Source organism: Topomyia yanbarensis, chromosome 2, assembly GCF_030247195.1.
Source record: "Topomyia yanbarensis strain Yona2022 chromosome 2, ASM3024719v1, whole genome shotgun sequence".
NCBI lineage: Eukaryota > Metazoa > Arthropoda > Insecta > Diptera > Culicidae > Topomyia > Topomyia yanbarensis.
In genome coordinates, this window is record NC_080671.1 from 4,055,400 (window position 1) to 4,068,140 (window position 12,741).

The following is a 12,741-nucleotide window of genomic DNA, read 5'->3' on the forward strand; positions in this document are numbered from 1 at the left end:
TACTCGGAGCGAAATTTTATTTTTTTCATGTAACCATGTCCCACTCTAATATATATATATATATATATATATATATATATATATATATATATATATATATATATATATATATATATATATATATATATATATATATATATATATATATATATATATATATATATATATATATATATATATATATATATATATATATATATATATATATATATATATATATATATATATATATATATATATATAAAGTCGAAAGCTGATGCGACTCGGTTGAAGATCCTTTGTAGGCCAGTAATGGCCCCGTGCATGCTACAATTAGTGCGTCGAAATGGCAATTGTAGCATGAGGTTGTTGTTTCGAACAAAGCCCTTGCTGTATTCTTTCGAACAAGCAGGGGTTCCAAACTAATCAGCTCGCACCGGCTTTCGTAACTTGGCAGACGGACGGGATCTCTGCACGGCAACCTATGAAGCGCAAAACGTAAAAAGCGTCGTTGCACGGACTCAATTCTCTCAACACCATTGTTATAGTTTGGACTCCAAACTTCGCAGCAGTACTCCAGGATTGACCGCGACAAAGAGCAGTACAGCGCTTTAAGACAATAAATGTCCGTAAAATTTTTCGCTATCCGGAAGATGCATCCCAGCATTCGAGATGCTTAGCTAACTGTATAGGAGACGTGCTGTTTAAACGTAAGTTGTGAGTCTATTATCACTCCTAGATCTTTCACCTGACTAACGCGTTCAATTTCAGTATCCAGTAGACGGTAGTTAAAACAAACCGGGTCTTTTTTTCGTGAGAACGATATCACTGAGCACTTCTTTGGATTTACACACTTCCGGTCGTATTACACCAGTCAGCGAAGGTTTCAAACTGTCGTTGGAGTAACCTACAATCATAAGTAGAGCGGATGAGAAGAAACATCTTGAGATCGTCTGCGAAGGACAGGCGTGGAATCTTCAGAACTAGATGAACGTCGTTGAAGTAAAGCAAAAACATCAGCAGTCCCAAGTGACTTCCCTGGGGTACTCCTAACGTGGAAGTAAATGTGGGTGCCTGACAATCTCCAATGACAATCACTATTTCTCGACCTGAAAGGTAGGATCGAAACAACTGCAACAGACTACCGTTAATTCCAAATCTTTCCATTTTAACGATTGTTACGTCATGGTTCACTTTGTCAAAAGCGGCAGATAGGTCTGTATAGATAACATCGGTTTGAGCGCGACGTTCCATACTCTCTGTTATGTAGGATGTTAGGCAAAGCAGGTTAGTCGTTGTCGAACGCCCAGACGTGAAGCCATGTTGATCGTCACTTAGGTACTGCTTGCAGTGCGCCTGAAGAGGTTCCATAATCACCAGCTCGAACAACTTCGAGACAGTACTCAATGAAGTAATTCCCCGGTAATTATTGACGTCTCGCTTATTACCTTTTTTATGGACTGGGAACATATTTGCGGACTTCCAGCAGGATGGAAAGATGCCACTGGCAATAGATGTTCTGAAGATGCGAAGAAGTGGAGTCGCTAAAACGTCGATGTGCCTTTTCAAAAGTACTCAAAAGTACTGAAGGGAAGCCATCGGGTTCCGGACTGAAAGACGATTTTAACCAAGAACAAGCTCTGGTAATCATCGTTTCATTGACATCGACAGCGCTTAGAGTTTGGCTCACAACCGGAACTTGTCTAACAGCGACTTCAATTTGATCAACTGTTAAGGCCTCATCTGTGAACATATTCGCGAATTTGTCCGAAAAAATTCTGCACATATCTTGGGATGTGGTAGCTGTGCGGCCGTTGAAAGTCATAGACGACGGCAGTCCGGATTCCTTGCGCTGCTCATTCACATATTTCCAGAAACGTTTTGGGTGCGACGTGAGATTTCGCTGAATGTTTTGCTGATATCGAAAGAAACAATCCTGGCTAGCTCGTTTACAAGCATGGTTGAGACTGACGTAATAATTTATAAGTGGAATTGTGCGATACTTGGTAAATCTCCGTAGAGCAGTTTTCTTAATGGACTTCAGCAGTCGTATCGTGCTCGCCAAAGAGGGCCGATTTGTTGATGGTGAACTATCTTCGGGACGTACCTGTCAATAACATAACCCAAAACGTTGGAATATGTTTGAACTGCCGTATCAACATCTTCGGGGTCCAGAATATTTAGCCAATCTAGAGTGGAGAAGAGGTCTACGATACTGCGATGATCAGCTCTGTGGACCGGAGGAACATTGTAATCGTGTGCCAGGGTGCGATCGATCGTGGCGATCAATGATGGGTGATGTGCTACTGGTTTTACTAGAGGAGAGGGAGCCATCACTACTGATGTAGCAGAAACCTGATCGCTGACAAAACAAAGATCGAGGTGGCGGTTGTTCTCGTTGGAAATAGGATTAATTTGTATTAACGTGGCTGAGCTGTAGCTGTCAAGAAGCCTCACCGCCTCTGAGTGAAGAACGGAGTGATCGGAATACGGGTAAAGAAATCCATTGCGGGAAGATCTCCACGAAATGCTGGGGAGATTGAAATCTCCTAGTACGATGATCTCATCAACCGATTTAGCGTCTTCGAGGATGGTAAAAACTGAGCTGCAGTGTGCCTCAGCATATACGATGTCACGGACTCGGTCGGAGGGGCCGTAAAACGCACACAAGTACAACTTGCGGTCGCCAAGCTCGATTATCGTTCAGACCTGTTCGAGGCAATCCCAGCAAGTCTTCTCAACAACTCGTGCCTTCAAGCTGCGATTAACGTCGTTATCCAAGGCTAGAAATCTAAGAGTTTTGAGGCAAAAAAGAGCTCACAGATGCTACATACTTGCCTGCTGTAGGTTTGCGGAAGACCCCTCGTCCCAACTCCACCACAGGACCGGGACGGCTGCTGGTCGCTGGCTGGAGGGGCTCAACTGTGATGGGGGACTAAGGGCTTCCTCAGGACTGGTGGCAAGTATGCGTCCCGGTAACCGGGAAAACGGGAAACTGAGGGTTGTATTGGATACAGTACAGGCTAGGTAACACTCTTGAACGGCTGCGGGCCGTCAGGTAAAAAGTGAAATCAGCTTTTACCTGGTACTATTCATGTCATGGCCAATATCTAAATTGGTTTGTATCGAGAGTTGTGTAACTCGAATTGAAATCTACTTACATTCATTTCATTCCGCTAGAAAATATATTGCTGTTTTATTCTATTTCATTGCCACAAGCCTCTCAAAGATATCAGCACGGAAATAAAACTCTAAGGAATAAAACATCATATTTGATTTTGAACATCATCAGCTATACATTTAATTCATAGTTTATTGCTTTAATTTCTGCATCCTTCGGAAAACTCTGCGATGTCTTGCTATCGAAGAAAATTTGAAATTTTCCCCCGAAGCATCAGATTAGATTTTAACAACTACGAATAATCTCCCCCCGTTCTCTGGTTATGAGTTGACTAGACTATGCTGGTGATTCACCTTAATTTCCATGATTGTACGTGGATGAGCCAGTGGTAAAGTATGAACCTCGTTCCGCTTCGTCCGAAACACCACCGTCAGCCGCAGTGGATTGTCCTCCTTGGCAGTTTGGTGGCGATGAACTGCTCTGATGCAGATGTTGATGCTGGTGAGGATGGTGATGATGATGATGATGCAAAGTGCCATCCAACGCCGAGCCGCAACTGCTTCCAACCGTTGCTGGAGTTGCTGTAGTCGTCGTTCCACCGTAAGCCATGTTGAACAGAGCTTCCGGATCACACACGAACTTGTAGACGTACCGTTCGCCGGCTACCTTCTGCATGATTCCCTTCTCGTAGTAATAGCGCAGACTTCGGGATAATTTGTCGTAGTTCATAGCGGGGCGGTTCTTTTGGATTCCCCAGCGACGAGCTACTTCTTCTGGTTCAACCAGTTTGAATTCCATTCCACGACCGGTCCAAGCAATGCACCCAGCACTGGAAGCAGGCTCGTCTAGTAGTGCCACCAAAAATTGCCACAGTTGGAGGGAACCGCGACGCTGATGAAGCGGGCCGTTCGGAACTGGTAGTGAGTTCAACGGGGATGGATTCGTGGTGGAAATGTTAGTCAATGCCGAAGTATTTCCAGTTCCAGTGTTACAGTAGTCAGGTTCTGAAGAGGTCACAACATCCGATGGTTGCCGATAGGATGCGTATCCTTGATGGTGTAGAAACGATTCCGTCGCGTCTGTTTGATGAGCGCTGATACTGTGCGTGTGTTCCAGGGCCGACGATAGATGTGAGGTGGAATCCGGAAAGATTGAGTGCTGGGTGAGCTGCGGTGAAGAGGTTGCCGATTGCTGCTGACTCTGGAGTTTCAGCGAGGTGTACAGCGGATCGGTGAACATTCGCTCCGAGTAGGTGTGCCATGCTGTTACTGAAACGGAAAAGCAGCAGAAATAAATTTTGCATGAGTTACAAATATCCCAGAAAGTATGCACTCGCTTTGCATAATTAATCTCGCTAATTTCGAGACGTATTATTCCGGCGAAAACCGAAAAAGTTACCTCCGACCGAAAGAGAAACAACTGAAATCACAGTCTAATGGCTGTTGCCATTATACGTGGGGGAGGGGTCTCTGTTATGAGGTGTAATCGGATTTAGCATCTCATAGAAGCAGCAGGCCATGCCCAAGAGGGAACAGCATTTAGCACGTCATCATAAAGCATCGGCATTGGCAAGAATGGTCCGAGCATTAAATAGCTTCAGCAGTGGGTAGCTGGTGGAGGGAGATGCTGCAAACAGATTTTTTGGAGGTGAAGTGAATAAGTGAACAATCCCGATGGGATTTCTCGGAAAGGTATAACAATGGGTATGAAAATTTAATCAACCTTACTCAAATGCAACGAGGCAGATAGGTTCAAGGGAGCTGTTCGGGCGCAAAATGTGTTTCATAGTGCGCTTTATGGCAGTTTTCTCTTTCACAGACAAATTTAACTTAAACAGTTTGTTCCAATAGGGTAATCAGCCTATTTTCGCTCTATCCATTTGAAGTCGTTGGTTACAGCAGTGTCGGCCATTATTGTTCAACGCATTGGGATTCGAGTTTTCGTTGCGCTCAAATACAAGCATTTCACTGTTTCCACTGTTTGAATTCTCAATTGCAATGCTGCTGTGTTTGTTTTATCCACGACCTCATCCAAGTCACTTGGATATCCAATCGTCGGAAGATACTTATGGAACCTAGTCGCCAAGCCCTCTTCGTAAAGCTCCCAATTCGTAGATTTGGGATTACGATATGTGACGATATCTGCCGAGACGTTTAAATGATCAAAGGCGATGTACTTATGATCAGATAACGACGCTTCGAGCTCGTTTGGTACGAGCCAGTTTACCAACTCAGTGTCGCGAGTTGTGAGTTCGGATATAAGACATGCGTCAATAGCACTATTCGCAAGTATAGATGAATTTCGCGCTAAATCGTATTCGGAGTTGGCAGCACCCTCTCAGATTTTAATGAAACTTTCTGTACATGAAGACTTTGTCACAAAAGGCCACTTTGCATACTTTGTTTTTCCAAAAATGTTCTAGACTGTCTTTCGAAAAGGGTCAAACTTATTTGACCATTTTTTTTCAAATGGCTGTAGTCTAAAAATTATAAATCCTACAAAAAAATGTTGTAGGAGTGATTTTCACAAAATTAGTCAAATTTTTGAATGAAAATAAGGAACAAATTCTTCATCGACTCCTGCACTGAAAAAAAAATCGATTTTAAAAATTTATAGTCGATTTACTAAAAAACCCCTTCTTTGATTTGGATGATTCAAGTTGGGCACTTTCAAGGAGATAGAGTTATTTAAAAAAAAACTTTTTCTTGCCCAAACTGAATTTTTTCCAGTGTATTTTTATCGAAAACTAAGTCATAACCATCTCAGAATCCAATAAAAACTCAGTTTGTGAGAAGATATTATCTAATTTAGCAACAAAGTATATTTTTATTAATCAAGAATCCCATTGAAATGAGTTTTTGTCATTAAACAAATATTCCATCATTACTTCTTTATTTTCTTATTTAGTTCTGAGGAAGGATCACGTGACAAACCCACCTTTAACGTACAAATGCTTATGCCCTTCGCGAACATCCACGGCACCTACACGCGCAATCTCTCAAACATGATAACATCTCGATGATCAGATGAACGTCTCAGGGTTTCTATCTTTGGTATCAGCAGACTAGGTCCATGCCTTCATGTAAACCAATTAAAAAGGAAAGCTCTTATATCCACTGGACAACACGTTCCATGGTGACAAGACCGGGAACTTCAGTGATATTGAAGCTCTTCCTCTTTTCTAGCATCTAAACCGTACACCGAAAATTACGTATAAGATTCACAGTTCGCGCGTGATCATCCAAGAACACATGCGAATGTGCGAAAGGCATACGGTTATAAAATCGAATTTATACATGCGAAGTTACATACAAACGCACACGCGATTAAACACTTTAGCGTACAAATTTTTGAGCCCTTCGCGATGATACACGCGATCGCAAAATCTCTACGCCCGCACATATCTGAACCGTACAATGAATGTCACATTCAGAATAACGGCCCGATGCAATTAGCCTTAAGCAATTAGTGGGAAATGTTGCCTGTCTCGTCTGCAATTGTAGTGTGTGATTCTGACGGGGAGCCCTTCCGGGGACCTAGCTCTACAACTCCAGTGCTTGAGTTTTCTAATTTTTTGTTTTTAAAAAGGCCTACCTTGTATTCCCCCCCCCCCCCCCCCCCTAGGTTGAGGGGTTTGACGGTATTGCAAACATCACCAAGCATATTGCGTGCAACAGTACTAATGAACCTCTGACAGACAATTATTTTAAGATGGTTATTGCATTACGCCTGAATAGTGATGCATCGAGGACACCGAGAGGGCTTATGGGTCTTTTTAAGTGTGCAGTTTTTTCATACTCCGCACCCGCTCAAACAAACGATTACTGGTCTGTGTTGTTGGACATGGCTCGCAGTGCAGTTAATTGTGTTTCGATTTATAGGTCGACTTCGTCATCGCGCTAATTATTTAAAAAATTGTAAAAGTAGAAGTCTATTGGTGTTAATTAATTTTTGTGCTCATTTGAAAGTTTACATTCAAGTTTGTTATGAATATATACCAAATTCGTTATTGATACTTTTTGCATGTATCAGGCAACTAGCTGTTGGGAAATTGGATTCTGAGATGATTATGACTTTCATTGGTTTAGTTTTCGATACAAATACACTGAAAAAAAAATTAATTTTTTTTTTCAAATAACTCTTTTCCTTGAAAGTGCCCAACTTGAATTTTTGACAGTAGGTAGGGAATATAATTACCTTTCTTGGAACAAATTTTCATCCAAATCAAAGATGGGGTTTTTTAGTAAATCGACTTTAAATTTTTAGAATCGATTTTTTTCAGTGTAGGATTCTTTTTAAAATATTTTTATTCAAAAATTTAACTAATTTTGTGAAAATAACTCATACAACATTTTTTGGTAGGATTTGTCATTTTTAGACTATAGCCATTTGAAAAAAATGGTGAAAAAAGTTGGACCCTTTTCAAAAGACAATTTAGATCATTTTTTGAAAACAAAGTATGCAAAGTGGCTTTCTGTGATAAAGTCTTCATGTACAGAAAGTTTTATTCAAATCTGAGAGGGTGCTGCTAACATTTGTTCTAGTTGGCGCGAAGTTCGTCTATACATGCACGAGGCATTTCATATGGATTTGTCGTGCCATTTTTGTTGAAAGCTACGAAGACGGGCTTAGGTAATTTTCCAATTTAGAAGTTCCCTTTATGGAAATTCGATTCTTGAACGAAAGCTATGGAAGCTTTTTCTTCCTGGACACATATTTCATCATCAGCACTTATTGTACAGCAAATAGAAGATACCAAATATGTTGGCTGCTAATCGCCGACTGCGAACCCCAACATTTAAATCCCATGATTTTCGAAGAAACAAACGTCAACTGTCAGAGATTCGTTCAATAGAGCAAGGGTAGACCTACGACATTTCGTCCGCGACTGGCGTGTTTTAGTTATGTCAGCCATTCAGTCCTCAGCATGGAGAAACACCTTGACTTGGGGCCTCTTGTTTTCAGTCTCCTCTTACGATATGGGAGCAGGAACCCTGTGGATCAATTCTAGGTTAAGATACTTCATCCCACCGGATGCCACATGGCATGTAGCCTGGTTTTGGGGACTGTTATCAACCTTCTGGTGGACCACAGCCACGTGGAACTTATTAAGTTGGGTCCGGAGAAACAGAAGGAACGCATGGATCGAATAATTAGAAGGGTCTTGAATAGGAAGAGTGCAAGAAAAGGATCGACAGAAAGGGGACAAATTGGTTTGTGACAACTACAGTGCTGTCCTAGTTTCTATTTCGAAGCCTCTCACACCTGATAAATGCATTTGTTTGTAGTTGTCAAGCCGACTTCATCAATGACAGATCAACTACTGATCAAATCTTTATTATACGGAAAATCACCCAAAAATGTCGGGAATATCAGGTCCCGACGCACCATTTGACAGGGCCGGCGGAAAGCGTGGGTAGTATGGGTAGTACTACCCACTCGAAAATAACCGACCCTTTTTCAAAAAATTTAGATGCGCAACGCTTGTATCTCGCACTACACACATTTGAAAACATCGATGTACCACAATTCCATTCGCATAAACGAACGTGATTTAATGTGAATGTAATGTAAGCGTGTGCATTGCGAAAAGGGAAACAATCCTTACTAATGGACCCCTCACCCTATTCTTTCTACCCACTCGGGCGTAAAGTGTTTCGCCGCCCCTGCCATTTGATCATCGACTTCAAATGTGATATGGTGGACCGTGTAGAGCTATGGCTTCCTCGGGAAGTTGTTAAAACTGATGAAGGTTATGGATGGATGGTGTGCGGTGTAGTATCAATATTTCGGGCGGATTCTCGGACCTACTCGAATCACGTTGTCCTAGTACTCACAAGGTGATGAACTGTCCTGTATACCATTTAACACTCGGAATACCAAGGGGGTCAAAAAATAGGAACGCTTACTTTGACCAGTCATATCTCAGGTGCTACCTAATCGATTTTAAATCTGTCTTCACCACTGGAAAGGTATGTCTTTCGTAAACACATCGCATCGATAATAAAATAGGGTTGTCTACCGTAAGTTATAGTGAAATGAGTAAAACAAAGTCAGAGAAGAAAAAATGGGAACGCTACTTTGACTGGCCATATCTTAGCTGTTTGTTCACCGATTGCAATTTTTTCTTCAGCATTGGATAGGTATATCTTTCACAAAAACAGTCATCAAAAAGTAATGGAAATTAAATTTGTATATCCGATGTAATTGTAAAAATATTAATTGAAAGTCAGTACAGACAAAATGAGCATTTCAGTTCAAACAATCGTATCTCAGCCGTTTGTCATCCAATTTCAGTTTTCCTTACACCTATGATATTCCTAGAGCTTCTAGATTTGTAATGCATGCAATAGATAGTGGATTTTCAAAATATACTATACTTTTTTGAAGTTTTAGGCGGTATGATTTTCACAATGCACGTGGCACATGTTTAATTAAATTTTTTTGCGTCTTGTTTAGTTTTACGGTTTGAAATGTAACACGTTTACTGAATAATTCCGCGTATTACATATGGATATTATTATATCAAAATGTTCGTACAAACGTGGAGAAACGCAATGTTGTATGTTTCAAAATAATAGTGTGTAAAGAAAAATTCAGTAAATACGGAGAAGTTCAGAATTTTTTAAATATTCGTCATATAACATCAAATTTAAATCGATGACTTTTAGTGTTTTATATACACAAATCTATTGTAATTGATGGCAGCTACAACTTCTGAAAGAACAAATTCCTATATTTTCTCAAAAAATAGACAAAAGAACGTAGAACTACAGAGATTTCATTTCATTGGTAAATAACTTGAAATGCAAAGCGATGACTTATACTTCTTTATACCCCAATCGATTGTAATTGGATTTCGGTTACAATTGCTGAACGATCAATTTTTATATTTTCTCAAAAAACAGACAAAAATACGTAGAAGTACAGAAATTTAATTTGGTTGGTAAGTAACTTCGAATTCAGAGCGTTGACTTATACCTTTTTATGTACCAATCGATTGTAATTGATTTCGGAAAACAATTTCTGAAAAAAACAAATTCTAAAATTTTCTCTGAAAATAGACTTTATGAAATTTTTGTAGTTTTGTTTATTTTTGTCTATTTTTGTGAGAAAATATAAAAATTCTAAGTTTAGTTATTGTAGTTGGAATCAATTACAATCGATTGGTACATAAAAAGGTTTAGCTCATCCCGTTGAATTCGACAATATTTGCCAACTAAATGAAATTTCTGTACTTCTACGTATTCTTGTCTATTTTTTGAGAAAATTAAAAGTTATCTTTCAGTAATTGTAGCCGAAATTCAATTACAATCGATTGGTATATAAAGAAGTATAAGTCATCGCTTTGAATTTCAAGTTATTTGCCAATGAAATGAAATTTCTGTAATTCTACGTACTTTTGTCTATTTTTTGAGAAAATATAGAAATTTGTTCTTTCAGAAATTGTAGCTGCCATCAATTACAATCGATTGGTGTATAAAACACTATAGGTCAACGCTTTAAATTTAAAGTTATATGACGAATATTTTAAAAATTCTGAACTTCTTCGTATTTACTGAACTTTTCCTACTACACACCATTATTTTGAAACTTACATACAATATTGAGTTTCTCCTCTCTTGTGCAAAAATTTTGATATAATAGTATCCATACGTGATATGAAGAAATATTGAGTAGGGGAGACCGGAGCTAGTTAGCGGTGTTTTCAGTTTTCATTTTTTACCGCTTTGATTTTGGTAAATCTTGAAAAATAGAGCACGTTACATGACAGGGCAGACTGTTGGCAACATCTTTGAATTTTATGAAAATGATTGATACGTTGTCTTTATTTCTAGAGACAAAAATATGTGAAACGGAAAAGCCGCCAACTTACCCCAGCCCCGGAATAAGTTGGCGGTATGTATGGGGTAAGTTGGCGGAATGCCAGAAAATAAGCCATCAAATGGAAATTCGATTACATCAGTGGTCCTTATGAAATGTGGCGATTGTCTTTTCAATAAAACTATATATTATTCGACACTTTTTATTATATTTCAGTCTTAATACCCCGTCATTTTGACTTCGACGCGTACTCCATATACAAAAGCAGTTTTCCGAAGTTATTCAGGCGATTGTCCGAAATAATTGTCCCCTGCATTGACGAGAGACACTAGAATAAGTTCCTCTTCCTTTGGAGTGAATTCCAGAAATGAAAATATTTGATGACTATTTTTGCACTGTAAATAGTACCGCCAGCTTGCCGTGTGCGTCACCGCTAACTTACCCTAACACCATATTTTATGAAAAAGGATTTAAAAAAATACTTTTGTGTATAGATAGGTGTAATATCTATACGGATACTGAAAGCTCTTTTCACACACTATCGAAAAATATAATCGTTCGAGGAAAGGATTGAAAACAACCTTAAATGTTTAAAATTAAGAAAATTTACAAAGTATGCTCAAAAACACAATATCGCCCACAGCTTCTACTAAACAAAATGTTTTGCAACAAAAAACACATTGGATAATGCGTTTCACATTACTTGAGGTTCACAACGAGAGACAGCGCTTTATGTCTATTAGAAATGGAGAGAAGGGGATTCCGCCAATTTACCCCAACCGCCAACTAGCCCCGGGCTCCTCTAAACATGTTACATTTCAAACTGTATAGCAAAACAAGGCGGATAAAATTGTAACCAACTTTGTTCCGCGTGCATTGTGAAGACCATACCGCCTAAAACCTCGAAAAAGTACAGCATTTTTTGACAATCTACTATCTATTGCGTACATTACAAATCTAGAAGCTCTAAGAATTTTATTGGTGTAAGAAAAATTGAAAATGGTTGAGGAACGGCTGAGAGACGATTATTTGAACTGAAACGCTCATTTTGTCTGTACTGACCTTCAATTACTGTTTTTACAATTACTTCGGATATACAAATTTGTTTTCCATTACTTTTTGATCGCCGTTTTTGTAAAAGATATACAATGGTGAAGAAAAATTTGAAATCGGTGAACAAATAGTTAAGATATGGCCAATCAAAGTAGCGTTCCCATTTTTTCTTCTCTGACGTTGTTTTACTCATTTCACTATAACTTGCGGTAGACAACCCTATTATTCTATTTCAGTGCAGTTTGTTTACAAAAGATATACCTTTCTAGTGGTTAAGACAGATTTAAAATCGATTTGGTAACAGCTGAGATATGACCGGTCAAAGTAAGCGTTCCCATTTTTTGGACCCCCTTGGTAGTCCGCGTATCTTTTTACCCCCTTGGTATTCCGCAGAGGATGTGATGTGAAGAGTGGAGTTCAACATGCGAGACACAATTTTCACAAGATCCGGTCATTTCGTGTGCTTTGCTGACAGCGTGGATGTAATCGCCAGAAACACGAAGGCAGTAGCAGATTTGTTTACTCGCCTGAAATGCGAAGCACTACAAATAGGACTAAGACGAAGTACATGCTGGCTGGTGGAACTGTGCGCGAAAATGAACGATCAACGGCGATGACTTTGAGGTGGTTGACGAGTTCACCGACTTAGGTTAATTGGTGATGGCGGATAATAACAAGCCGTTTTTGGATGCATTTGGATTCGTAAAACTCACTGTTCATTGTGCATGGGGTTCACGTTTGCCACAAGTGCATATGGCTTGGCA

General features: G+C 39.6%; 1 protein-coding gene across 3 annotated transcripts in view; it reads right to left on the minus strand.

The window, feature by feature from the left end:
- Positions 1–3,274: 3,274 nt before the first annotated feature.
- The window catches only part of LOC131678280 (ETV5-related protein Ets96B-like), a 74,675-nt gene continuing 65,208 nt past the window's right edge, over positions 3,275–12,741 (minus strand). For all 3 annotated transcript variants that reach the window (XM_058958317.1, XM_058958316.1, XM_058958318.1), the window contains exon 5: positions 3,275–4,368. In XM_058958317.1, coding sequence (XP_058814300.1) covers positions 3,455–4,368 — 914 coding nt within the window. In that variant the 3' untranslated portion in view covers positions 3,275–3,454. The remainder of the gene's footprint in view (positions 4,369–12,741) is intronic.